This window comes from Pyxicephalus adspersus, chromosome 5 (assembly GCF_032062135.1).
Source record: "Pyxicephalus adspersus chromosome 5, UCB_Pads_2.0, whole genome shotgun sequence".
Taxonomy (NCBI): domain Eukaryota; kingdom Metazoa; phylum Chordata; class Amphibia; order Anura; family Pyxicephalidae; genus Pyxicephalus; species Pyxicephalus adspersus.
In genome coordinates this window covers 95903534-95931312 of record NC_092862.1, presented here as the reverse complement: position 1 = coordinate 95931312, position 27779 = coordinate 95903534, and the positions used below count along the sequence as shown (strand labels likewise).

The 27779-nt window shown below is 36.8% G+C and overlaps 1 protein-coding gene and 1 non-coding gene across 3 annotated transcripts; both read right to left on the bottom strand.

Moving 5' to 3' along the window:
- On the bottom strand, window positions 1-27779 carry ANLN (anillin, actin binding protein). Of its 2 annotated transcripts, none has more exons than XM_072412191.1 (24): window positions 27642-27779; window positions 21188-21332; window positions 19862-20143; window positions 17995-18335; window positions 16593-16875; window positions 16273-16457; window positions 16079-16186; window positions 14987-15092; window positions 14503-14616; window positions 13647-13936; window positions 13407-13567; window positions 13147-13294; window positions 11300-11435; window positions 8683-8856; window positions 8149-8275; window positions 7968-8016; window positions 7826-7882; window positions 7663-7698; window positions 6960-6981; window positions 5717-5829; window positions 5211-5297; window positions 3762-3869; window positions 2576-2748; window positions 1-2097 (listed from the first exon to the last, which is right to left on the bottom strand). In XM_072412191.1, exons 1-24 carry the CDS (start codon window positions 27657-27659, stop codon window positions 1974-1976), a joined length of 3387 nt encoding a protein of 1128 aa, XP_072268292.1. In that variant the 5' UTR covers window positions 27660-27779; the 3' UTR covers window positions 1-1973. The 2 variants fall into 2 exon arrangements, with proteins under 2 accessions (XP_072268292.1, XP_072268293.1); XM_072412192.1 differs by having other exon boundaries at window positions 16593-16872.
- Window positions 21531-21663, bottom strand: LOC140332234 (small nucleolar RNA SNORA21). Its single transcript, XR_011921083.1, has one exon. It is a non-coding gene; the product is annotated as a small nucleolar RNA SNORA21 (small nucleolar RNA).

Below are 27779 nucleotides of genomic sequence, written 5' to 3'. Positions count from 1 at the left end.
TTTTATACATATATACAAAATTTTATTTTCTCAATTTCATAGTATCCCCATAGATATTTTTACAAAACAAGAAAGGTACAAAAAGAAACACAAGAGTGAAATAGATACAAAAAAATCAGACAAACATTTAAATGTGTGTGGGGGAATCACAAATGGTATTAGTGTTCATTTGTGAGTTAGCGCATATAATAATTCTATAAAATATTTAAATTCTTAGATATAATAGCTGAAAGGTAAACACAAACATAGTGAACACAGAACTACCCATATTTTCAACCAGGTCAGTGAATGAGAACATTAAAGAACTTTTTTTTAATGCAATAAAACTTCAAATAAATTTTATATTGCCTATATATAAGGACACTGCAAAGAACAGTCACTAAGCTGATCATATCTTTTTTGGAGGTAACCATTTCCATTTAGGAACAAATGGTATTAATCTAATGAAAGAAACATATTAGCAAAAAGGCAAATTGGCACTGAAGAAAAGCAATGCTTAGCATCAATAAATCATACTGATCTCAATGGTAGACTTGGTTACTACACCAAGTAGTTTTATAAAGTCTATACAATGTAGAAGTAGCAGTCTAGAGCTTTAGAGCAAGAGATTTAAAATATATCTTTATCAATTGACATGCCATAGTAACATTGGATAATAATTTACTTCTCATTTATTACTAACTACCTGCTGTATCAATTGTGTATCAATTTAGCCCCGATTGTTTATGCTTTTTGAAAATATGATAGCCTTATATTCAACTTGTCATGAGAAATTGTGTGCTGTAGTCCATTAACTGGTATGGTATAAAATATTGTACACTACTACACACTCTGCCCAATAAATGCATATTTGTTCAGTTTACAACAACCAATGGGCTTGAAGCAACGGTACTAAAAAAAAAAAAACCTAAAAAAAAAAAAAAAAACCAAAACACTTAATAACTACGCCATAAAATATTTAGCCAGTAAAGCAAATAGCTGGCACTATAGCAGCTTTATAAAAACAGAAACATAAAAAGAATACTGCCGAGACCATTTGTTCCTCATGCTCCAATATATGTTTGGACTTCTGTTAGATTGTACTGCCCTGTACTGGGGTTCTATTGAGTAATTTCTCTACACCCTTTGTATCGAGGACAACATGCCACCAAGACAGAAATTATGGAAAATATTTAAAATAAGAAAAGAAAGAAATCAGAAGTGCAATCTGTGGCAGGCCCCTCCACAAGACAGCAAAGTCGGGGGGGCATTTCAGCTGAAGTTGCACTTTGGCAACTCCATTCTGAACAGACTACTGCTATCCATAACCTGCAGTAAACTTTTAAACATAAACTGTACACTTCAGAAGAATAGTGGAAACCACTGGAGTATATCAGTTTTTCATTTCAATTTTAACATTTCACTGGTTACAAAGCCAGGTAATTTTTTATCCATATAAACAAGAAAAAAAAAAAAAAGTTGCCCACACTCCATTGAATAAAAAAAAAAAAAAAACAAACATCTAGAATGAGAAAGCTATTCAAGGTTGTGCAGAAGTGTTTAAAGTAGTTAAAATAGTTTTTAAATATATAAAGTAAAACTGGGACGGTTATGTCCAAAAGTGTGTCTGAATATTGCACATAAAAGTTGCAGGAAATTAAAGCTCTCCCAAAAGGTACATTTTCACTGCCAAAAAAGAAAAAAATATATACGAATAAAAATGCAAGTACTCAAGCTATCCCTCAGAGGTTTTGTACAGGGTTACTTCTCTTGAGTAACCACCTTCTCCCTATTGAGACTCCTGGCAACAAAAACTAAATGTAATCAAAGAGGCCAAGTGAAAAATAGGAATAATAAAACTCTGCCGTTTGAAAAACAATATGCAGCCAAATGCATAATATAGTTTTAAAAAGCTTACAAGTTAAAAAACACACAAAAACTGGATGTAATATATGAGGAGAATCAGTTTTCAGTAAACATTTTCACAATTTCTTTTAAACTTTGGTAGCTGGTCTATAGCAAGCATCTGGCTGCCACATGCGGAGATCCACAAGGACCTGGTTAAGTTTTTGCATCCAGAGATTACGTTCATCTTTAGTGTCTGCAGATAACCAGTTCCTAGAAAGAAACATAAAAATAGGGGTATTTTAAAATTATGGCTTAGAAAGGTGGAACACCTTTAGGTAGGTAGGTAGAGTCAGACTTCAGGTGACCTTTCACCCCTGATTAATGGTAATAAATTAGTCATAGGCAAAGCAAATAAAAAAAAAATTAAGTGTTCAAATAAACTTATTTTATCAGTAACCCAACGTGAGTATAATACGACTGATTATTTAAACTGTTATAAAAGTACAGACATGATTAATTATTTTCACTGATTACATAAACCACAGCTATCTGAAGACTACATGGGATTAAACAGTGTTCCTGCAGTCTGAATCCTTAATTGCATCCTTATAACACCTGCATTTTCTGCATTACTGATTAAATTCACTGCTGGGCCCCTGGGAAGAGGCTTTAAATCTGCTTCACACTTTGCTGTATTACATTTGTAGCATTTCCACTAACCTGGTACAGTATTTTAAAAGTTACTTACTTGGTTACACATAGTGTGTCCCGGCACTGGCTGACTAAAGTCTCTCTGTCACCTTCTCTTTGTGGACGCACAGTTATAAGCTCAAACGTATTGGGTCTGGCACAGAATTCCCGGTTAGCTGGTTCGATTTTTCTGCTTGTGCAGTTTGCTAGATTTATTCTGCCAATAGGATTCTGACAGACAAGAAAATAAAGAGGTTAGAAAGTAATTCAAAACCCTACACGGCAATATTTGCATCTTAAAGATTAAAAAAGCCTAAGACTTTTAGCAATTTAAAGAGGTCCTGTCATCAGGATTTTCCTTTTAAGCTAAAAGCACCAGTGAGAGGGACCAAAAGGCTACTACTAACTAAGCACACCCTTATGGTCTCTATTTACAGTCTTTGTGCCCAAAACATTAGCTCCTTTTTCACTCCGGCAAAATGTCATATTGTTTGGGTTCTGTTGGTTGTACCCTATAATATTATATCATTATTCTCAGCACATGCTCATGATATCTATTAACAGTGAGTAGGCTGGGAGCATAGAGCATGAATAACGTATTCAGTCAGGATCATATCACTCAGGTATATACAGTTGAGCATTGGTTATCCGACACCCACGGGGAATGGTCCATTCTGGATTCCGGTTAACTAAGGTTACTCTGAAACTGAGCTTTCTCAGCCATTCAGCATTAGACTTGAATGGGGAGACTTGTGCTAAATGGCTGAAAAAAGGGGAAACCCTGATGACGCTTGAGCCATCATCAGGGTTTTCCTTTTCTCAGCCAAAGAGCGGAGCAATCAGCTCAGCTCTCCTTGATTGCTCCCACAGCTCTAGCGGAGCTGTGGTATGTGTTTTTGGATTCAGAACACATGCAACAGGAGCAATCAAGAAAGCGGAGCTGGCGGGTGATGGTTATCTGAAGTTTCCGGTTATCTGAGTTCCGGATAACCAGGATTCTATTGTATTCTGGAGCTGCATTACTTGAATAACAATGCTAATGGGGCCAGTGATGTCCATGAACTTTGCTATTGAGAGCCAATTTTAGGACCTATTACGTGGAGCACTTTGAAGTCAAGTAAGTAAAGGCTCCTTTGTAAAGGCATCGCACAACATATTCAGTTTTAGAGCTGAAATAGAGAACAAATTCACTTTATTTTACTAGTTTTAATATCTATATATTTTTTAACATGATTAAAACTGACCTTTCGTTTTTCATCATCTGGATACGTCCAGTAAGAAATGCAATAACCCGACAGGACGCACCAACGCCGATGCCAAGCTCCAAAGCCACTTACATCTTCAAACATAGTCTGGATTGAAGGTGATAATCATGAGGAAAATAGAAAAAAAAAAAAAAAAACAATAAAATCGGGATGGAGATACATAAATGTTTGAGTAAAAACATCTATTTTATGCTAATCAAAATATGAAAAAGTTGCCTTGAACATTTCTACAAACTGCAATATATGTCCAATTATATTTCAAATCTATGACCATACTGTAATCACCAGTCATTTTCTATGACAGTTTTACAAATATATATGAAGAGAATAAAAAGTAAGGAGACTCTAAAGGTCAGTGGGCATGAATAAGTGCAGAATGCAAAATTGTATCGACACCTTTATGCAGGAATGCCCATCTCACTACGTAGGTCTACCTTTAATGGATAGGAGAACGTTAATAAACAGTCCTCTACTAAGGAATTTTCAGAGGCTGGTAACAGAAGGGAAAACAGTCCCCTTCAATGTAGGGTCATGTGTATACAGATATTGCTTAAAGCTGTATATGTTACTACAAACCCCATCTGTTAAAACAGAATCATTTGTTGCCAGGAATTACTTTTCAGTGCCAACCAAATCACACTATGCCAAATGTGACAGATTTCAGTGGGAATTATTTAAATAGCGGATAAGATAGGTTAAAGTCATTTTAAAGGATTAGGTGTGATTTGAACATTGCAAACATCTAATGACTTGCCAGTGTTTGTTTTGGCTTATGGAAGCTGCAAACGCAAGGTATCCCAAATTTAAAAACCTTTAAGCTTCTGTCCCACTGATGAGTGTTTGGATACTACAAATGCAAAAGGACATAAGGGCACACTGATCTAAACAAATCATTAAAGCTAATGCTCATTTTGTGAATTCAACACTTAAGAAAAAGAAAATAGTCAAATAATGAGGAAAAAATAATCTAAATAGTTTAGCTTGTTAAACAGCAATTTGTGGAGTTAGATACCACAAATGCCTTAAAGAGAATAATTGTAAGATACTAATGATAGATACAAAACTAGCTTTATACAGGGTTACTGTAAAGTTCAATACAAAAATACCCCTGAATCCACACACTGAACACATTTACACTTTAAAAACATAAAATAATTTTTCTCGCTCACCCAGGTTAGTAATCTTACATTTCTCTTTTAGTTTTAAAAGTGCTTTTATCTATTACCTCATGAATACAATTATAATTATATTACACTGTATTCTGTAATATGATGAAGCTGTTCTGGGAATAAAACTGATGCAGTTGTATATCTCTATAAACATGTTTTATGTAGATTCATCATATTTCTTTGGTAAAATATAAAAAAAGAAAATTCCCCATGTAAACTTATGGAAAAAATGTACATCTACTACAAGATGATGACTCACCAGAAAGCCCTTTTCTTCAACAAAGGAATTGACTTGGCACTTGAGTTTTAAACAGATGTGGCCTTCTAAGGGAGACAAAAATGGAACCTAGAAGAAAACATGGTTTATTATTTATGTCAAAGTCTCGGCATGTCATTCATTGCAGTTGTTTCCAACAGAAGACATTGTCCATCATTGTCTAGCCACTGCTCGTCCTATCCCTTGGGATACCCATGTTAATCTCTTTTCTGTGAACAATATTTAATGGCTTAACAAAGCATTCTACTTCTCATCACAGGATCATTAGGTCTCAGCTAGCAAAACAATATCAAACTAAAAAGTCATAACTGGAAGAAAGTGCTTACATTTTACTCTGAATTAATTTAATAGTAGGTGCGAGCTTTCAAATGTGCATTTATCAGCTTTATTACATTAGGTTTTTTATGGAATTTGTTGTCTGCTAACTGCTCTCAAGTCTGAAACCAGGAAAATGAAAATATGTATGGAAACAGCAGAAAGTTCATTACCTTGTCTAAGAGAAACTTGCTGCAACCAATTGATGATAGTGAAAGCTTGTGAGATCCAACAAGGACAAAATTGCTGGTGCGGACAGCATTTGGACCTCCTGGACTAGCCAATGCTGAGAAGGGCAAGAAATGAGTTGAGTATAAGTAAGTGAGTAAATAAAACCTAATAATTTTCCATACACTTGCCATTATTTTATATATAGGGTACACAAAAATAAATGTAATATATATATCATTTTCATACAAAGTTCTGCATCTCTTTCTTTTGTAAAGATAGCTTACCAATAATTTGTGTTTACCTGACAGTCACCAAAAAACCCAACTGAAGCTTTCCTGGCAATAGAAGTTATTATATTATTAATTATTCCCGGGGCTCGTGTGTCCCGTTTTAGCTCCATCAGCACTCCATCTAATCTAGCTCATGCAGAAGGATCAGATTCCCCACTTTTCTTTTGTAGGAAAACTTGGTTTGATTTTTTTTTTCAATGCAAATGATGGGTTGCTTAAGGAACCTTGTTTAAACCAAAAATTCTAAATTTCAAAACTGGGAGCTAAAAATGTGTATGGCAAGTAATTCATACAAAAGAGCTGTTGCTTTCAAATATTGCAAGTTTTATTCTCCCAAGATTGTTTTACACCATGAGCAGTTTTTTTTACATGAAACCTGTTGATTTGATCATGACAAATTGAAGCATACAGGAGAATTTACTGATGTCTTCCTTCAATAATATTTGGCTAGAGGGAAGTAGGGAGTGACCCTTCTGCATGTATAGCTAATAAAAAAAACTATGTAAACTATGTAGAGTCATGGTTAAACAGCTTCACTATTATGCATTTTATCATAACGCTTTGGTTGTTTTTAAAACTTTACTGAGCCATCTATTTAAATTTTAGGAGAAGGGTTTCTTCGGACACTGGCGTAGATTGAGCGTATCCTTTTGCAAACTGAGCTCTCTGTATATAGGCCTCTACTGAAAGGTATCACGGCTTTTTTTTCTTATTTAGTTCAGATTAAAATTTATATAGGGTCCCATTTATAAAGCAATGAATCGGACATTTAACAACATTCTCTAGTTTCATTTTACACCAGAGCATTTTGCTGCATGTCAGATTCATCACTTTAAATAGACCCCTAAAATTCCACCATCATTTTGTCAGTTTACATATTAAGTGACTTAGCACTGTACTACAAGCCTAAATACAAGATACAAACATGTATATTCAAAGAAAATATGCAACTTACCAGGTGTATGAACATTGCTTTTCTAAAAAAAAAAAAATAATCAGTTAGCTAAATGCTTTAGAATATAACTTGCTCTGACAAATGAATTTAAATTATTTTAAAAAACATGAACCAACATTTTATGCCCTCACATCTAATATAAAACTTCAATGAACAAAGTATCTCAGGTAAGTTTATTGTTAAACAAGTATTACCAAAAGGTTAGATGTGGAAGCTCTTGTTTAGTGTCAGGGTACATATTAACCCAATAATACATATGAAAATCACAAGAGATATATGTAACTTGTGTCTGTTTTAGTAAACACTCAACAGAACAAGAAGGGGGCCGATTTCTCCAGAGTAAGGCCTGTCAACGAACCACAATCTCATCAAATGAAGGAACTTCGTGGTCAAAAAGAATAGGACATGGGGATGGTGTGTGGGCTCGCCTTAAGTCAGGGAACGCAAACTACTGGAATGAGCTGCAATTTTAGGGATCTCTGGCTGTGATGGCTGTAGGTTGGATTATAGTACTAAGTTAATAACTATACAACCTCCAAATCAAACAGCAGCAGGATAAAGGAGTGCCTGGAACATAAAGTGGAGGTGTGCTGGATGAAAACAAAGACCATCCCCATGTGGCATGTTAAAGGATCATTTAAAGTTGCAGAAAGGCTAATGGGCAGGTGTGGCTTTACTTATAATATGAGCACATTATACTTACTGTAATAGAAGTTAGCAGTCTTTTTGGAGTGATTGCCTGAAAAAGCATCCAGAAAAAAAAGTAAATTGTTATGAAGCTTCATAGCTATATTATTCACGCCATTTAAAAATTTGACTCAAATACTGTATTTTGAATATTTAGGTTACTTGCTATGTTACCTTACCTTAGTCTTTACTGTCTTTTTCCTTTTATCAAAAGCAGGGCCCTCCTTTCTTTGTGCCTGAAAAAAAAATTGATTATGAATAAAAAATATATAGTTTAATACAAGCCTATATAATACATACAAACCAAGGACTTTAACTTACCAAGCTGTACACGTCAATATAAATTTCAAAGTCATTTGAAACATCCTCACTGTGAAGAAAAAAAATGGTAAACATTTAACAAAAGGGGTAAACATTTAACAAAAGGGAAGAATAAACTTTGTTGTGGATGGTTCATTTTGTTTGCAATGACAATAGAATTCTAAACTTTCAATATCCTTACAGAGTAAAGGTGGTTGGAAAAGTCAGAGCATCCCCCTTCATTGCACTAGAAATGCTGGCAAGAGGAGTAGCCACCATATTTTCTGCTCCTGCTCGAAGGATTATGAAGAAGTAATAGTTTGCAGCATCTGTGGGCAAAAAAACAACAAACACATAATTATTTTAGTGTCCAGAAAATTTCTTTTTTTTGAAAGATAATAAAAGCAAATATAAATGATGCGTCATCAAGATAAACATATCTTTCTTTCTACTAAAAATAGGCAAACCTAAATAAAATGCCTTAAAAACACTTCCAAGTGCCTATTACCTTCATTCCCCTCTACTACATATACACAACTAGAAACCTGCATTAATAACATCTCAGCAAACTTTTACACTGGTTAATAGACGGACAGTCGCTTTCCTGGTCCCACTTCACATGGTGTCCTAACTCTTATAACTATAACCTATACACTCTTGAGCTCTGCTTTTGGGGCTCCCAGCTGAGCATGGCTCATAGGCCAGAGTCGAGGTCCATATAGCATTTGGTCCTTACCTGGTCTCTGAGATGTGCTGCAAATGAAGTCCGGCTTGATAGGAAGAAATATCTCAGAAATGGATATAAGACCTCTTGATGGAGTGTTTTCATGACCTGAAGGTTGTGTTCTTTTCTGAGGCCCTTCACTTTTCAACCTGTTAATCTCAGCAAGTAAAGCTGCTCTTTTTTCAGCTAGATAGTAAAAATGACATTGAATTATTATCCATGTTGTCAAAAAAAGGCACTGCATTCACAATCAACTTAAAAGAACAAAACAAATTCTAACGGTTATAACAGTACTAGAAGCCAATTTTTTTTTTTAATTATACCTAAAATAGTGATTGCATGTCTCCTATTTTTGTGTCACATTTCTGGTAAGTAGCTATCCTTGCCCTAAATACACTCTAATTGAAAAAAAATGATTATATAGAACTCTGAAAAAAGATTAGGGGATGTAAGGCTGTGGACAGACTTTAAATTACTGTTGCTGGAACTAATCATTCTTGATCACTTTGACAGTAGTATGAACAAGACCTTTACAGACAGTGCCATTCAGTTCTTTGAAAATGGGAGGAGACAGGACTAGCAGGAGGTATCTTACTGCGTCATCCTCCATAGGCGATTACATAAATATTTCGAGACACTGTTAATGTATACATGGCATCCCAATTAAGATAAGTGGGTTTTACCTACCCTGTTTCCCCGAAAATAAGCCCTAGCATAATTTTTCTGTATTTTTGAGGATGCTTAACCACCTAGCCGGTATGCCCGTACGAAGGTCGGGCAAAAAAAAATGGCTAGGATGGTTAACCCCGTAATTTTGTCACATCCTTACCTCCATGGTCCCGCTGTGCACATCCAGCGGGACCATGGAGGTAAGGATTCCAGCGTCGTTTTCCTATTCCAGCGTCGTCCTCCGTCCGTCGATCTCCCTCTCCAGCGTCGGGTGCCAGCGGGACCGGTAAGATGCCGGCCGGTATCTTGTGTTCCGCTGCCTGGCCGGCTGAACACAAGATACCGGCTGGCATCTTACTTACCTGGTCCCGCTGATCGTCCACGTCCGTCTTCGTCCAGCGCCGGATGACCTCTGCAGGGAGAAGCCGTCCGGCGGAGAAAAAAAACCGGAAGGCTTCTCCCTGCGTGCGTGATGACGTCGGCGCGTGTGCGGGAAATTCAAATAGAAACTCATTCATTCATTTTGTATTGGATTGAATACAAACTCCTGTATTCAATCCAATACAAAATAATTCAAATAAATACAAAGTTTGTAATTGGTAAATTCAAACTGTCATTTTGTATTGGATTGAATACAAACTCCTGTATCCAATCCAATACAAAAAATAAAAAAAAATAAAATAAAAGTAAATAACTTGGAAATTCAAATTTATATTCGATTGGATACAAACTTGCGTATCCAATCCAATACAAAAAATAAAAAAAAAGTAAATAATTTGGAAATTCAAATTTATATTTTGTATTTGATTGGATACAAACTTGCGTATCCAGTCCAATACAAAATAATATAAAATTAATACAAAGTACATAACTGGTAAATTCAAACGCTCATGTTGTATTGGATTGAATACAAACTCCGGTATCCAATCCAATACAAAAAAATAAAAAAAAATAAAAGTAAATACATTTTTTATATTCATATTATCTACTAGAACCCCTGTTCGGACATATTTCTGTAAGTTACAGGTCTACAATTTAAAAAAAAAATTTCATGAAAAACAGTGGATCACTTTTGGTACAGAAATCTAGACCTCAGTGTAACGCTCAGGTGGTTAATATGTAAGCCTTACCCTGAAAATAAGCTACTAATATATATATACACACACATACATGGACAAGAGGTGCTCATTTAAGGAAAGCATGAGAAATTGGGGCCAATGGTTCTAAAGGAAATGAACTCACAAGAAATTCAAGATGGATTTCAGAGTTTAGAGTGTTATGATAATGTTCCACAAGATGATGACATGACTATATTTGAATAAATGTTGATTTTTTTTTGTTCAATAATAAATGTCAATTGTTGTTCATGAAAAAAATAAGACATCCCCTGAAAATAAGCCCTAGTGCATTTTTTGGAAGAAAAGATTAATATAAGATACTGTCTTATTTTCGGGGGAAACAGGGTACATGGGGTACAGGGAGAGTTTTCAGACAGTCAAGGTGCTGCAAGACCCGTGTTCAACTTAACAGACCTGACAATCTATGCAAGCTGAAAGCTCCCCCAGCCATCAGGTCAGTAAAAAATACACAATACTGTAGAAGAACATCCTTTATGAACAACATAATTATATATATATATATATACACACATACACACACACAAAAGTTTACCATTTGTTCCTCTTTGATATCAAACTTTGAAAGTCTGAAAGCAAACAGTTACTTCTGTATTCTCACTCCAGAAACTCATTTAATGCATCCTGCAATAAATCTTTATATTTAAAATAAAAATTGTATCTTTTAAAAAAAATATACTAATATTAATAATAATAATAATGAAGTGTCCCTGTGTGGGCATGTGGCATACGTATTTTTTCTGAAATTAAAAGGTGGTGTTTTGCCAAAGTTTACTACAAAACATCTAAATATTTCCACAAAATTGGATGTAATAGGTACTCACTTGCAAACAGCAACAAACGTTCCGCCTCTGCTTCTGTCTGTGTTCCTTTACCATGCTCTTCGTCTGTGCAGCAATTAAGAGCCTGGCTTGCCTGATGAATCACAGTTTGCTGCATGTTGATTTCATTATTTAATATCTAGAAGAAAAAAAAAAATAATGAAAAAAAAAAATATATGATTCGAGTATAAAGCACTTTACGGATATATAGAATAAAATCAGTATCAGTACATCCTGTGTTTCATTGCTATTTGTGGAGATGTGTGCCAAAGTTTTAGCTACTACATATACGTTCAGGGCAGAGCTATTTTTAGGTAATATGTCAAGTTTAAGTAAGGGACATAAAATGTTTCAATTTAAAAGGAAGACTACAAGCAAATATATTCAATATACAAAAAAATGTCTAACCTACACAAAATGCAATTGCAATATGCAGAGCCTATATACAAAATATAAAAACATTTTTAAGTCAACTAAACTTATTCAAAGATTTTTATCCCTATTTTTTAGCTACCCTGCTGACTACTTGCTTTATGCTGTGGGTTGTCTCTTTGCCGCATGGCCTGGATGTGGACTATAGTCTTTATAATAATAACTTTACACTGGTAATATGGCTCCATCTTCTGGCTGGATTGTAAATTACCTTCAAGTAATTTAGGATGTAAGGTTCAATCTAGAATGATGAAGTGAATGAAGTGTAAAGTTTCAGTCGTTATAAAATATTTTCATTGTTTCTATCTGAAAAAATATAGTTCAGTGTGTGCACTTTCACACAAGCGCTTATATAAAAAAAAAAAAAAGTGCACAGAAAGCAGGTTTACATACAACGACACACTTCAAAAGAAAAAACAAAGTCTGTGAAGCACTTAGTTATACTGACATTGTGAAACCATAAATCATTTTCTGTTTATGTGTGTTAAACATGCATGTCCAAGTCACAGCAAATGTTATGAAGTGTGAAATAGTGCCTCAAATTTAAACTGAAATTATGGAAAAGTGATCATTTTCAAAAACAGATCATTTTGGGGATATCCTACAGATTGACTTTGTGCCCCAAGATCCCCTTGAAGGACACTGTTTTCATTCTTCTCTTCAGCCTAAAATGGTTCACCATATAAATAGGTTACATCCAAATATATAAAAACATAAATCAATGTTACATAAGACATGTTGCACTAAACACTTTTGTGAAACTGAATAGTGTGGTGTTTGGTTTCTTAAAGTAAAACTGTGCGCTTTGACCATGAAGGGCAATGCAGCTGGTTTACTATGAAGGCAACATCAACAGAGCAAAGTAAATCTGTGCTTCATACATATAGGGCAAACCATAATTGCTTCCGGTCTATTCAGCAATTCATTATCTTTTAGTTTGCTCCCTAAAAGCTTCATGCAGCAGATATAAGGTAGGAAAACCCTGTGCAGGCTCCAGATCACTTAATTCTGAACATACACCTGAGGACTACCACTGCATGACAAGAAATCATATTGCCTTGTCCTTCATAGGCAAAGTAATGATTTGTCCAAACTTCCCTCTGCTTACCGCTTTTCTGTTTAGCTGGCACAGGCAAAAAGAAACACATGCTACTACTGGCCCCTCATATGGGAGCAGCAACAGAGACATTAGCCCTGTTTATGCTACAGATCATGACTTGAAGGTACACAAAAACACAACCAAAAGGGAAGTGGTAGGAACATATGGGCTGTAAACAGCTCATGAAGCTGCCAATAAAGTGAAATTGTTGCTTTGTCCTACATAAGACACTCAAAACATTTTTGTTTTAAATTCCTAAATTACATATTAAAAGCACATTAACATACAATGCATTACTTTTTATGGCAAATATTGCTACCTTTAGCTTCTGTTTGATATTAACATTCCGAGGAGATCCATGTTTTACATCCTCCAGTCGGGAAGACACATCTTCTTTGCGCACAATTGTTTGCACTACTGGAGGGCGATCAGACTCTTTAAACCTCTGTGATCTGTATGCATCGATGCTGAAAAGAAGCATGTTACAATACCAGTAAATTAAAGCAAATCTAATTTCTGTGAAATAGTGTTACACACACACACACACACACACACACACACTTTCTATGCTTTTCTTACCTGTACAAGAGATTTTGATTTTCCTCTGTGGATCTAAAACTGTCCTGTGATTCTGCTCTGGGTACCCTGGTCCTTTGGAATTTTACTGATTTAGGGCTATCACAACTTGCACTGGTCTCTGCTTCTACCTTAGAAGGTGACAAAGAAAGAGAGAGCAGTGCCTGTGAAGAAAATAAAAGGAAATTAATTCACCAGCAACACATTTTCTCTATACTACATTTTATGGGTTCTTTTACTTACCTCTGGGCTTCTTACTCCAACAGTCTCTGCTAGGGGAGTTAGCAAAGACATTGAAGAAATGTTGAGTGCATCTTCATCATCCTCCTCCTCATTGTCATCAGGACTCTCTCTTCCTCGATTCCTTTCTGTATATTCTTTAACTTTTTCAATTTGCCGAGTTAAAACTTTGTCCACATCTTCATCCTCTTCATTTTCAAGAGCATCACTAAATATGCTGGTGATGACTTCTGAACTGTTAGTCTCATTCATGCTTCCATCTACATTCATCTCAATCTCTGGTATTACTTCCACTGTAATCACAAAAAGGAAAACCGTTATGATTTAGGTATTTTATAGGGTAAAAGTTGTAATGGCGATAAATCACTTTTCAGTGTCCCTACCAAGCATAATTTAAAGAAGAATCAAAGATGAATGAGACAACCAATGTGCAAGTTCTAGTGTTTCACAAACCTATATGCATGCCATCAAAGCTTTACCCACCAAAAGCAGATGCAAATACCATTTAACAGGTTTACATCATTTAAAAAATGTATTGGCTCATACAATATTTTACATCTTGTTAAATGTACACGTTGTTAATGTGTGTTTGTGGCATATGCTTAAAGATGTTTTCTTTTCTCAATCATTACCAAGAAAAAGTGATATTTGGTCTGCATGGTTTGATTTCATAAAAAGTATAAATGGTTTGTGTAGACATCTTAGACAATGAGATCACGTTAATAATCTGTTCGCAGAATACCCAACCTTCAATATAGAAGATATAGTCTATACCTAGGACTTCCCCATAGACAGAATTTATGGGTAATACAATACTGTATTATAGGAAGTTTCTCAGTCTCTAAAAATTAACCTTTACCTTGAGCGGACACCACTTCATTATTGGATGCTTGTTTCTCCAAGGGTACTGAAGAAAGCTGCACAGATCTGGCAGGACTTTTAACGTGTTCAGCCATCTTTTGTTGGGAGGCACCTAGAAAATTTGAGTGGAAGTAATCAAAGGAACCTAGTTAGTGCCAGGTTGTTTGAATGTCATTGTGGATTCATGAACTGGCCTGTCAGTTAGCTATAGAACATAGCAGGTTAAACAAATGAAATGTGAACAGTCGAGCAGTTACATTACACTAGCTAAAGTTACAATGTGGCCCATGAACTTTGCCATAACAGGTGTAGCTTTAGTTTGAAAGGTGGTATAGAGGAACAATACATACTAAAAAATAAAAGTACCGTAAACCTTTACAGGAAAACAGCTCAGGAATGCGGTTAGCACAATTACAATTCTAGCAGGTGTTTGCCTTATGAATTGACACATCAAAACTAGTCAGTCACTCAGTCCTTCTTACTTGCTGTGCTCTTTTGCGGGGAGACAGGCTCTCTCTCAACAGTTGGAAGGGAAATTACATTTGGCTTTGGCGGTTTGCTAGAAGTGGTTGGATGAGTTTGAATTTCCTAAAGGAAAAGAAACAAAACATTAGACTGTGCTTTCAGGATGGCTACCTTAATAAAGGCATCTGAGAAATGTAACACAAATAAACACAACACTGGGTATTTTACCAAGAATGCTTTAATAAACTACCCTAAACTATCTGCTCTCACAGTTGCCACATAATAGAATCCAAATGTTGTTCCAGAAACACAACTATTTGTTTAAAAGGCCACTATGGACTCCTGCCCTCACCCTTAAATAAATAATAAAAAAAACAAAAGTTTACTTTAAATGAATTCTAGTCATATAGATCATACAACACTCATGTATGTGGGCACTTAACATACATCTCATTTCTAAAAGAAAATAAATGTGATAATGCAGCAAGAAAAGAGGGCAAAGACACAGTGTACGTGTCCTGGTAACAGGTCCTGGAATGTAGATTGGCTTCTTTGGCACAGTAGACAAAGTAGGCACGTGATTTCTGTATTCTCTATTTTAAAAGTCTATTATGTCAGAATTCAAGTTAAAACACAGACCACAATTATGTTGCCTGAGTAAAGAACATTTTGAGCTCTCACTATGGGCTCAACAGAGCAAACAAGGAACCATATCTATTATTCTTTATACATGAAAGCTTAAAAGATGTGGAAAGTGTATATAATGTATCTGTCCAGAATCCTGTTACAGGAGATTGTAGATTAAATGAAACAAGGCAGCAGATCAAGTGCTTGTATAAGTATGGGAGCAGAATATTAAATGAAACAAGGCAGCAGATCAAGTGCTTGTATAAGTATGGGAGCAGAATATTGTATAAATAAGCATGGGAGCAGACTAATATAATAAAGTATAGGTACAGATTATTATAATCAAGACACATGGGGCCATGTTATTGCTAGTTGCTGGAATACCAGATAACAGTAAGTTTACTGTTCTGAAATGACTTGCATCATTGTTATTCTGCAGTAAAGAGTCTTGTCAGTCCTCATATAATACAAGTATCCATTACCCGTTGAGTCTCTTGTTGCTTGATTTTAGCTGGGTCTTCCTTATCTGCAGTCCAGACGTTGCCTTTATCAAATCGGGAACGAATGGCTGCAAGCTCCTTCTCACGTTCCTAATTATAACATAATACAACATAATTACTATAATAAAACAAAATATATATTCTTATATAACCTAGTGATTTGTAGTTGTCCACACCTTTTTCTGCTGCTGTGCTAAGCTGGCAGTACTTGACACATCATTCTGCTTTAGAAGCCTTTCTTGAATACTCTTTGTTGTTGGAGTGAGCACAGAAGACTTCAGTGTAGAGTTTGCAGGTGCTGGACTGCGTTCATGACACTTCTCCCCGAATCGTTCTAGGAAGGACTTCACTCCTGGACCACCTACAGAGCAGTAAAAGGTTAGAGAGTTCAGCCAGGTGCACCAACAGAAATATCTAGGCTGAGCACAGATTATGATGATGAAGTGAAGAATTTAAAAAACCCAATCTTGAACGATCTTATAGATTTAGTGCTTACCTGGTGTTGCTGTCTTGTCCTTTTGCACTGACGGTGTTGCTCTATTACTTTCTTCTCTAGGGGTAGCTTGGAAATTGGTGAAAATTTTTGATGTTGGCCTCTCTACTCTCTGGGGGGTAGATACATTAGCCGACAAAGACTTCTCTATCTGAGCTGGTTGTTCATACTTCTCCTTCAGCTTGGAAAGGGCAACATTTGTAGGTTTATCTGCTTTTGATTTATCATCATTAATTGTGTTTGCCACTGTAGAATTTGAGGGTTTTGATTCAAAACGTGTAGACTGCTGTAAACAAAGGCATAATATTATTTACTTTTAGTTTTACACAAAAAAAATTATATCTGGGAAATTAGCAGCTAAAATATTACTAGTGACCCCTCTGTACAGTTAGGGCCTATATACACACACAACAATGTTATGTAACACATGTGTGGATGTCTGTTGCACTGCATTAAACAGTCCTTTCAAAATGAGCTGCAACACACAAACATTTTGAAAGTGCATTGGGTTGCCATTTACCTTGAAGGCACTACAGTGAACCAGCAAATGTATTGTGCATTTTGAGGCAATAATGTGCCTTTACACACTGGTTTAGAATTCTTTATTCCACCTGCAAAATCACCTGTTGGGAAGGTTGCCACAGCACGGTCATTCTCATAAAAAAGCTCTGTTCAAAAAGCATTAGGGTAAAAATGGTTGGATGTTATGTTTATTGAGCAACAAAAACAGAACAGTGCAGTGTCGATCTTATATACTGGTTGCAGGAAGCAGAGTCACCTAACTGTGTGCACCAACTCTTCAGCCTTCACTTTTAAATTACCATACACTTTATTACAAACAGCAAAGTAACAAATCAATAAAGGAGGAAAAAATGCAAACTTTCAATGGCTAAACCATTAAAACCCTCAACAATTTAGTTTTTTTCCCCCAGGTAAACATTAAGCAGTATATTACTGTTAATTAAGGTAAAGTTGCTGCTCTGCCCATTGGTCACAAGACCCTGATGTCATTGTATTTAGTGGGGAGCTAAAGCTTCTGAGAAAGGGAGAAGTGCTTCAGACTTTCTATGTTTTAATGGAGTCTGGTCTAATTAGGCAAATCAATATCAACATAACTGATATCTTATATCATCTGGGAGATTATATTCATATACAGATCTTTCTCCAGCATTTAATATACAAATGAACAAAACAGTAGTATAAAAAACTAAAACATTGAAAGTTACATTTAAAATATTTTAAATGTTATACTAACCCACTGCAACTACATTAAAGCGTCTCTTTATTTTACCCTAGCAATTATTACTGTATTATTACATTTAAACTACACCGTGTGTTTCACATTGAATAGTTAGATCAAATCAATACTGAAGATAAATAGATAAGAATTCTATAAATTACATACCAGCGTGCTAGGAAGTGTGGCTTTTTTCACAGGCTCCTCTTTGGGTTTCTGTGACACAGCTTCCTGCCTGACAGTATGACTATTGATGCTGGAAGCAGCTGAACTGGCAGTGGTCACTTTCGATAAACAAGCGGTACCAGGCTTTTCTTGTGTATTGTTTGCTTTAACACTTGGATGACTCAAATCATCTTCCCAGGACCCAATTGTGGCAGCCAGGTCAGCTAAGCGAGCTCTGCGGCCCTTGGGTGCTTCGGTGTTAATTACGGGAGCCTGCACCTTTGGAGGGGAAGGTACAGTTTCTTTGGTTGGATTTGAAATAGGAGGGGAAGTTGGTGGACTACCTGCGAAAGAAAAAAAATATAAGTTGATTTTTTCCATACTGACAGTTTAACAGTTTTGTTACAAATTTAACAATTTGTTTTATTACACTGAAACTCTATTCAATAAAGCAGTTGTAAATGCTGACTGCTGACTTTAGTATGTACAAATCCCACACCCAATCGTAAAGCTAAACTCTAAGTAGATATAAAATATATATAACATAATAAATAAATGCAGCTCTGTATTAATTAGTACACCAGTAAGGCCTTGCCATGTGGCAATGTGCAGGCTGCAGTGGCATACAATTTGAAAGGCATTGCAAAGCACTTATACAAAGCACCAGTAGTGCCTTTACTCCCCTTCTGTTGGTATCCACTCAAAATAAAAGGGCTACTGTAAATCGTGAAAGAACATTAATGTCCACTGAATAACTTAAGTACAATATGTGAATAGTCCTAAATATATTTTGCAACCAGTTTAAATGCCTTGATAACAGCCTCATGTAATTTCCTATGAAGCAGAGCCTAGACTGGGAAAGGAAGGAGCAGCACAAGCCAATAGGTTGTGTTGCAGTATTCATGTGTTAATTAGGAACATGCCACTAGGAAGTGAGAGTAAGCCAGGTACATCAGTTTGTTGCTTCCTTTTTCACAGCCTAATTATTGGCTGGGAGGGACAAGACCTGTAAATTATATTTAACTGGAGCCGAGAAAAATTAGATCGCCCGCCCTGGCAGACAACTCTGTGTAAATCTTTGGACCGAGTATACAAAAACACATTTCCTTGGTAGGTAAAAGACCAGTTACATATGCAAGAAAAGCTATGTATTTGGTCGCTTGCTTGGATATCACCTTTAAAGGCTAAAGTACTTTGTGAGCCACCTTACAAACATGAAACTTAAATATACTCGTAGAATAAATAATATAAAATTTTAGCTGCTGTTCAAGAAATGAATGTGATTTAAGAGACCACCATTAGAAAAACGGTTAAAATAATGGGGATAATCCTAAAATTTACATTTCCTTTTCTTAAAGCAAATATTTATCCAAATATCCTATATCCAAACTCCCTAGGTAGGTAGGTAGTGACGTGGACACCTAAAGCAGGGCCCTACTATATGTAAACAATGAAGGAAAAAAATAAGGGCCGGGTGTCACATGACTGCAAGAGAGTAAAAAAGGCATTAAGGTAGTTTAGGTTTTCCCCAGGGATTAGTTAGAAGAGGGGGAGGGGAGGAGAGGGGTAGCCATCAGCAGATATCAGCTTCGATTTTGTCTCCTCCACTTTCATTTACCTGTGTTAGGCTCTAATATATTGTGACATGTAGAGCCCTGTCCTATGCAAAAATAGATGTTCCAAGAATTTCTGCGCACTAGTTTATTTTTTGAAAAGGCATTAAAATGGGTATTCGGCAACTAGTATTTTAAATCAAATGACCCAGATAGCACTTATTATCAGTTCTTATGTTTCAGTAACAACTGACATAAGTGTAAAAATTACTAAAGCAGTGAAGTAAAGAAGGCGATAATAGACTTTTTTCCTTTACCATTATTATCCCAAAATTTTCGCTGTTCAGCAAGCCTCTGCATACGAGTCTTCACTGAAGATGCTCCTTGATCTTCAGAGTTCAGTTTTAGGTCTTCTTTATTGGAAACAGTGGTTCTTGGTGGAGTCTTTTCTATGGGTCTCACTTCAGGATGTTTAACAGTCTCTGGCTGTGTACTTTTAGCAATCTCTGGGCTTTTTGGTTCTTTGTTCTCAGTTCCTAATATTTTGTTTTCTTCAGAACAGCGTCTCTTTGATGGAGAGGGCTTTGCGCATGGTTTCTCTGAAAAGCAAAACAGAATATTACTGTAAAGTGAAAATGAGTAGTTGAAAATTGTTTTAAATAAAAATACATTAAAAAGGCACAATTTCAGGATGATCTAAACAGAAAATGTATTATTTGAATTTTGGAGTCTGGTAAGGTTAGAAAAAAATCTCCCGAGGAAACTTGACAGGGGTTGTACAGTCACCCATACTCTATACAACAATAAAAAAAAAGTACAATTTAGCTTTGGATGTTTTTTACCCTTTGCATGGATTACAATGATCTTCCTATCCAGCGCATTAAATAATTTCATGAAGAGAATTTATAAACCAATTTTTACCAAATTAAGAAAGTTCATGTTTTCCTTGCCCTCATATAGGAACTATAGAAACAATGCAATGGAGTTTTAGACTGATTTCCTTGCAGCGTCAATAGCCATCAGTGTAAGGAAGTAGTTATTGAGCATAAATGTAAAGGAGCATTTTACCAATAATCAAGATAAGGTGAAAGTGATACACATTACAGTCCCTGCATTTCTCTGGACATTGCTATTTATTACATTATAGCTGCTGAAAAAACAATCTTACAGAAAAGTCAAATACACGGTGCCGGATTTATTAAAGCTCTCCAAGGCTGGAGAGAATACACTTTCACCAGTAAAGCTGGGTCATCCAGCAAACCTGGAATGGATCTGGTCCAGGATTCAAAACATCTGTTAACAAGTAGCAAATGACTAAGAAATCTATTCCAGGTTTGCTGGATCACCCAGCATCACTGATGAAAGTGTATTCTGTCCAGCCATGGCGCACTTTATTAAATCAGGCCCCCTGAAAGAACCACAGAGCTTATTTTATTTATAATGTAACCTACTCTTCATGTAAAGGTTTCTCCGTGCTCATAAATCTACTATATACAATAGAAATGTCCCAAGAGTGAGCAGCCCTTTTCTGGCTCTATAATGACTATTAGTAGGAGGCAAATATTGGAATATCTAGTCCTTATGCAATCAAAATGATCCCCCCGGTCACAAACTACCATACTACCGTTCTCTTTTATATTTACCTTCTTCAGCTTGTACAGGTGGCTGACGATTGGTTTCTGTAAGTGGCCTTTTGCTTATTGCTGCTGTCCGTGCTCCAGCTGTGGGCCTATCGGCCATCTTCTTTTGAAGATTTTCTCTCCTGGCTCGCGTCCTTTCAAGCAATTTCTATGACAAAAGATAAAAAAAAAACCTTAGACAGAAAACTATTGTGTAGTGTCCAAGAATACACTTTTGTTATGTAACATTCTTATAAATGATAGAGTGAAGACATTTACTTTTTGTGAAACAGTTACTTTACCTATAGTGGCTAACATACAGGTTGACAGCTTTCTGTAGCCTGATTGTAAAAGAACACTGTATACAGAATGTCACACCACCGATTGAAGCAGTATGGCACAGTTGGCCACCCCTTCACCCAAAAGCAGTGCATTTATCTCCTCTTCCACGACAACTCATAGTGCCACTAAACAGACACAACAAGTGCTTTAAGAAGAGGTGCATGAAGTCAAATACACAGAAACAACCATGAGAACGTTATACAATAAGGTTGTAAACTTTTCAAATAATTTTATGACATCTCAATAAAAATCTGCATGAAAATCTTACAAACTGTGAAAGGGTTTTGCTTCTTTTATCTTTTGAGGAATCTAGCAGTAAGAATATTTTGCCTACGTCCACAAGCCTAGAGGTCTGCTGTGGTCATTATGAGGGTTTTATATAGAAAAAAAATGCAACCGGATGTGATGGAACAGGCGGATTCTGTGGTTGGGACAACCCAAGACAACAAAGACGCCAGGGGCTGATTCAAAAGACAAGGCTCTACCTATGCAATAAATATCTCTTATGGCAGGTTTGGCCCTCTACTTAAATGGTTCTACAGTGAAGGGAAAAGAGAGAAATCACTGGATGTTTGCCCTATTTTACACCATAATACTTTAATTGTACATGAACTGGAAAGCAAGTGTCACCTGTGCCAGGTGAAAAGGTTTTGCCAGTTTTCTAAAATCCTATTCCTTCTGATGTTTTACTAATGTGGAACCTGTATACAAGACATGTGGGCAGACTTCACTGACAATGCGTTACAGTAATATATAGTAAGGCTACAATCAGTCTGGCACCCCACAACCTTAAAAACAAGATACAAGTGGCTGTTCCCATAGTTCTATCTTTGTAACAGCTACTAGAAGGAAAAGAGGTTAACATCCGCTAGATAAGCAAGGACAGAGTTTCCCTAAAAGCAGTCCACTGCCAATCTGAATGCCAAGAGTGTCTGTGAGGAGTCAGCTGCTTGCAGCAAACTTGCCATTGATAATCAGGAGTTTGAGAAGTAGAAAGAGATAATGGTTATTCTCTGCTAGTTACAGCATAGATGCTTGTTTGCAGTGGGCAGCAAGTTAGGCCAAGTCTAATTGCAAGCTTTAATCCTAGCTAGTCAAACTACTTACACACGTCCAAAGGATCTCGGCGGATACTAGACAAGAATCTGGCGGGTGTACAGCGCCCGTCGTCCATCGTCCGTCCTGGTGGATCCACGGACGATGGACGGCGAACGGTCATAATGGAAGTGAAGGGGGGGAGCAAGCAGCAGCGTGTCTTTCCTTCACTCTCCCCCTGCCCTCTTCATACAGCAGAACAGTGGTGTATGTACAGCGCTTGTTCATGCATTGTGCAGTCGTTAGTCGTTAGAAAGGATCTTGAAAGATTCTTTTCAACGATAATTATTACGCATGTGTACCCAGCTTTAAAAGCAAATCTTATCAAATCATAGCTGTAGGCGCTTACCCCTCACTTGCCCCAAGGGGTGACTAGAGTTAGGTAACCATTTTCTACCAGGGCTAAGTAGGGTCAAAGCAGGCAGTTACAGCTTGACGGAACTCCCTGCCACCCATTCTATACGAACAAGCACTTACTGCTGTAGTTGTCTAAAATACTTATCAATGTAGCGACACAAATCACAGGAGTGCCATGACCACTAGCATCAACCATGAATAACATGAGTGACTACTTCAGATAGAGATTCTGTGACTAGTCCAAAATTCTGCAAAAAGTGAACCACTTAGCAACACAGACCTTTAATTGACTGCAATTCATTTTTTTCCTAGCAATAAAAGGGAATGATTTGTTAGCTACCACTGTTGCAAAAGTACCAGCTTGAGTTGGGCCTTTCTCCCTTTTTAAGTAAAGAACAGCTACTTATTAAACTAAAGAACATTTAAAGTTTTCAGCAGTTATGGTTTACATGTTTTTACAGTTGCAGGAAAAATCAGATGCGAGCTTAGGAGTTCAAAGTGGAAAACGCCAACTGCCTGATTTTCTCTGGCTTCATAGTTTGAATTATGGGCCAAGAACAAGCATGCAGCCAGTAATGTCAAAGTTAAGTCAGAACTTACGTGAGCAGCCCATTTTCTGATACGTAGGTGTATCCCTATTCTGAGTTGTGGACTGAAGCCAAACCATTAGCGTGAACTTTCTTTAAAAAAGTAGCTGCCTGGCTGTCATGCGTCAGTGCTTTACTAATGTGGAACAAGTATACAAATTGGGAGTCCTAACTACATTTATACATGCTTTTTCCAGGTATTAAGGATCTGTCGAAGCCGCGACCACCAGTCATCCAGAATTTAAGAATCAGACCAGCAAAAGCTAGTACAGGTGTCTCTTACACAACCAAACAATATATAAAGAGTGGAAAGAAAAGAGAGAAATGCTGTACAGAGCAGTACTTGATATCTGATCTGGCCTGGAGAACAATCTATCTACTCAGCCCTGGGCAATTGTCCCATCTTTTTCAACAATGTTACAGAGAGAGGAGACTATTGAATACATATGAATAAATCACAAAAAACTTTTTATGAAAATGTATCATTGTTATTTCTATTGCCTGGCATAAACAAACAATCTGCAGATGTTCAGGGGTTAATGCGATTCTGCCTCTGCAGAATATATAAAGTAGAAGTTTATCATATTGCTGAATTTACAGTATTGGGAAAAGGGGAAGTTTCTTTTTTGGCACCATAAGGAGACACCCAGTCATTTTAGTTTGAATCAGCCAATAGTTGTTTTGATATTAAGTATTTACATTTCACTTAGGCGGATTATATCATCCACTCATGCTGTAGCTTGCTGAAGTGAAGCAGTTACGTGGAGCATTTTTTCCTAGCTATGTGCTGGAACACAGCCCAATAACCGACCACATCTTTCCTGCATGCTACCAATTATGGAAAACACAGATGATCAGACGCTTTGACAAAAACTTGAAAGACGCCATCTGCACTTTCAAAAAAAAAAAAAAAAAAAAACTGGCAGAGCGGGAGTTTTACAGCCTACAGTCACAAGGGAGAAATCAAGGGAAATGAACATTGCACATGGTATGCAAACCACGTCTTTTGTTGAAGGCAACGCATGCACATTGTTATTTTCATCACACATCCCTTCCTATGTCATCCTGGCAATACAATTTTTGTTTTCACTGTAAGGCAATAGGGTAAAGTACAAGCCTTGGTTAACAAGTTCTTCTAGATAGATATATCTTAAATGCCAAAAGGAAAAGCAACACCCATTATTCGGCTGTCATTTACAGCATTTGTCAAGCTTGGTATGAGGCAGGATATATGTTCAAATTTGTAAATGTCCCCCTTTGGTTACCATTTACCATGCAGCTGTCACATGACAAGGGCAGTGGTTGTAATACTGAATAATAAAATATAGGATTAGGTGTAAAGGTGCGTACACACTTCCAATTTTTATCGTTCCAATCGAACGACGAACGATCGATTGGGCAAAAAATCGTTCGTAAAAAAGTAATCAACGACGCCGACGAACGAGGAAAATTGTTGGAAACGAACGACCGGACCGGCGGATCGGATTGGACGACGATCGTTGAACATCGTTCGTGTGTACGGTCGTTCGTTGATCGTCCATGTTCAGAGCATGCGTGATGAACGAACGTCAGTTCACTTTCCTGTCGTGCACATAGTTCCTCTATCGCTTAAACGATCGTATCTATTGTGTGTACAATATCTACGAACGATCGTGTCGTTACCTCTATGTGCAGGATCGGTGCTATACGATCGTTCATATATATCGTGCAGGAACGTTCGTCGTTCGTTTTCCGACGATAATAATTGGAAGTGTGTACGTAGCTTAACTATACATCTGAAAGTTTGGTGAAGATATTGCATTGTGTTCTAATTCTGCAGTAAACCAACACAGGGATTTTACACTCTTGCTGCAAAAAAGTGTGTACCTAGAGTTGCCACTTTTCTATAATATAAATACCAACCTTATGGATTCTTCTTACTAATTACATTGGTAACAAGTTCATTTTTTTAGGAGCCAGGCAAAGTACCAACCATGTGATGGCCCTATGTGTAGCAACAAGCTATTGAGCCTCATATGTATTACGGATTATGCTTCCTGGAGGCATTAAAGTAATAAATAATAGTTCAAATGCGCATTCAGTTTATTTAGCTTGAAGGATTAAACAAATGCAAAATAAAAAATTCCCCTTCCTCTGGGTTGGTTTTGATACACAATATAACCTGAATTGCTGAACAGAAAACCCCAGTTCTCCTTTTTTCTTTATTTAAACTCAAATTATAATTTAGTTTATAAGCAGATTCTTACAGACTGGGTTGAATTTTGTTTGGCCATAATACTATGATAGTATGGTGAGCCCATGGGACAAGTAGGTGTTTGCTACATTCTTCTATATCATACAGAAGAGGACATGGGTCTGATGCATTGTACTGTACAGAGCACACAATAAGCATGCCGAGCAGAATATCTGGCACCTCCTATCACCTCTCTTCCAAATTACATTCTGAAAACAATGTCAAGCAAGTTGGAAGAAAATACTCCACCCAAATGATGTCAACCTCCCGACTGAATCCAAAGGATTAGCAATTGTCAGAAAATATTACCAGGACATATTTAGAGAGATAAAAAGATTATACACATGACAAGAAACTAGAAAAAGAATTCTGTGCTCTGAAAGCCATCTTACAAATATTTTCATAGTAACTAAGTAAAGTCATTTGGACTGTATCTTACAAGGCTCCTTGGAAGGTGCAGATAACCCGGAGCACCATTTTTTAATGTGGAGGGTGGGTCACCTGGGATGTATCTTGTAGGAATGACATTTCAAGTGACAGCAGAACATATGAGTGCTGTACACAATGCCCAGTTCTGTTCTTTAGAGAGGGGCGTGGAAAAGCTGTCCTCCTCCATTAGAAAGTACAGCGGTCATACATGCTCAGTTGTGTGTTTCAAATGACTTTTTTTTTTTTGATTGTTTTCAGTGACAGATGAACAAACGCACGCTATACACACAGCACAAGATCCAAGCCAGATTTAATTGCCCTTTCTAAGGGCATTTGATAAACTGATTTGGTCCACCACAATATGGTTTGAATAACACTGGAAGCACCACTAACTGTACAACAAGCTCACCATAGAAGAGAAAAAATAAAGCTTTTCATTCATAGTTAATTCAAAGTACATTTAAGGAAGGGGAAAGCTGAATCACCAGCATTGTTTTTATGTTTATTTCTCTGAATCTCCAGAGGCTTTTGTACAGCAGAGAAATACTTTGGGGATCTGAGCACGGAGAATCCAACCATGAGGCCATTGTTTGGGTTTGTAAAGGGAGCTGGGAATGGAATTCTGGTGTCCCCAGAGAAAACGCTGCATGTCATTTAACAAACAGGAATTCAGCAAATCTGAAAGGCCATTTATGGGGGGTTTAAAGTTATATAATACCCACATGAGGCACCATTTACACCTGTGAGTTCCTTATTCAAAAAAAAGAATAGGTAAAGGTGAACCCATGTGAGGAAAGGTGCAGATACTGAAATGTTCTCTGGAGGGATCATAATCAAGTATTGGAAAATATGATGATGATGATGAAAGCTGTTGACACTTGTAGTACAATGGGCTCAATTCACAAAGCTTTACCACATACCATGTGACTGTCATTTTCAGATATCATTGGACGTCACTGAAAATAAATATTTTCCTTATAATTATCCTGATGTATTAGATCTGTGAATGGAGCCCAATGATAAAGCAAACTCAATGATAATCTAATGTGTACATATCCATTGCTTATTAAAAATCTGACATCTGATCACACATGCCAAGTATAATCTGCTATAATCTGCCCTTCCTGGCTCCTCCATGCTAATTAAATTAGGAAATAAGAATGTTCCAGAACAAATAAATGTTTTTTTTACTACAACAATCTGTAGATCAGGTGTAAAAGTAAAAGAGCAGCCACATGGAAGAGCGAGTTTGCCAGCATTGACAATACCTATCACAAGACTGGGCATCTGACCCATGCCAGTCACCCAGGTGCCACACAATGCCAACCTAATACCATACAAATACATTATTATATAGATTATTGCGGTGTGCCATGCAGAATACACAATGCTGACAAGGTGCGGGCTATCAGCAATATAATGTGTCAGTGCTCACCTCAGTGAACGGATCCATGTCTGTCCCGGTCTCGGTGTGAGGATGCAGGCAGTGTGTACGGAGTATGGTGTCACCGCCGGCTCAGCCCCTCACAAACACGCACAAACGGTTCAAATTTTTGAATTTCGTACGCTGCTG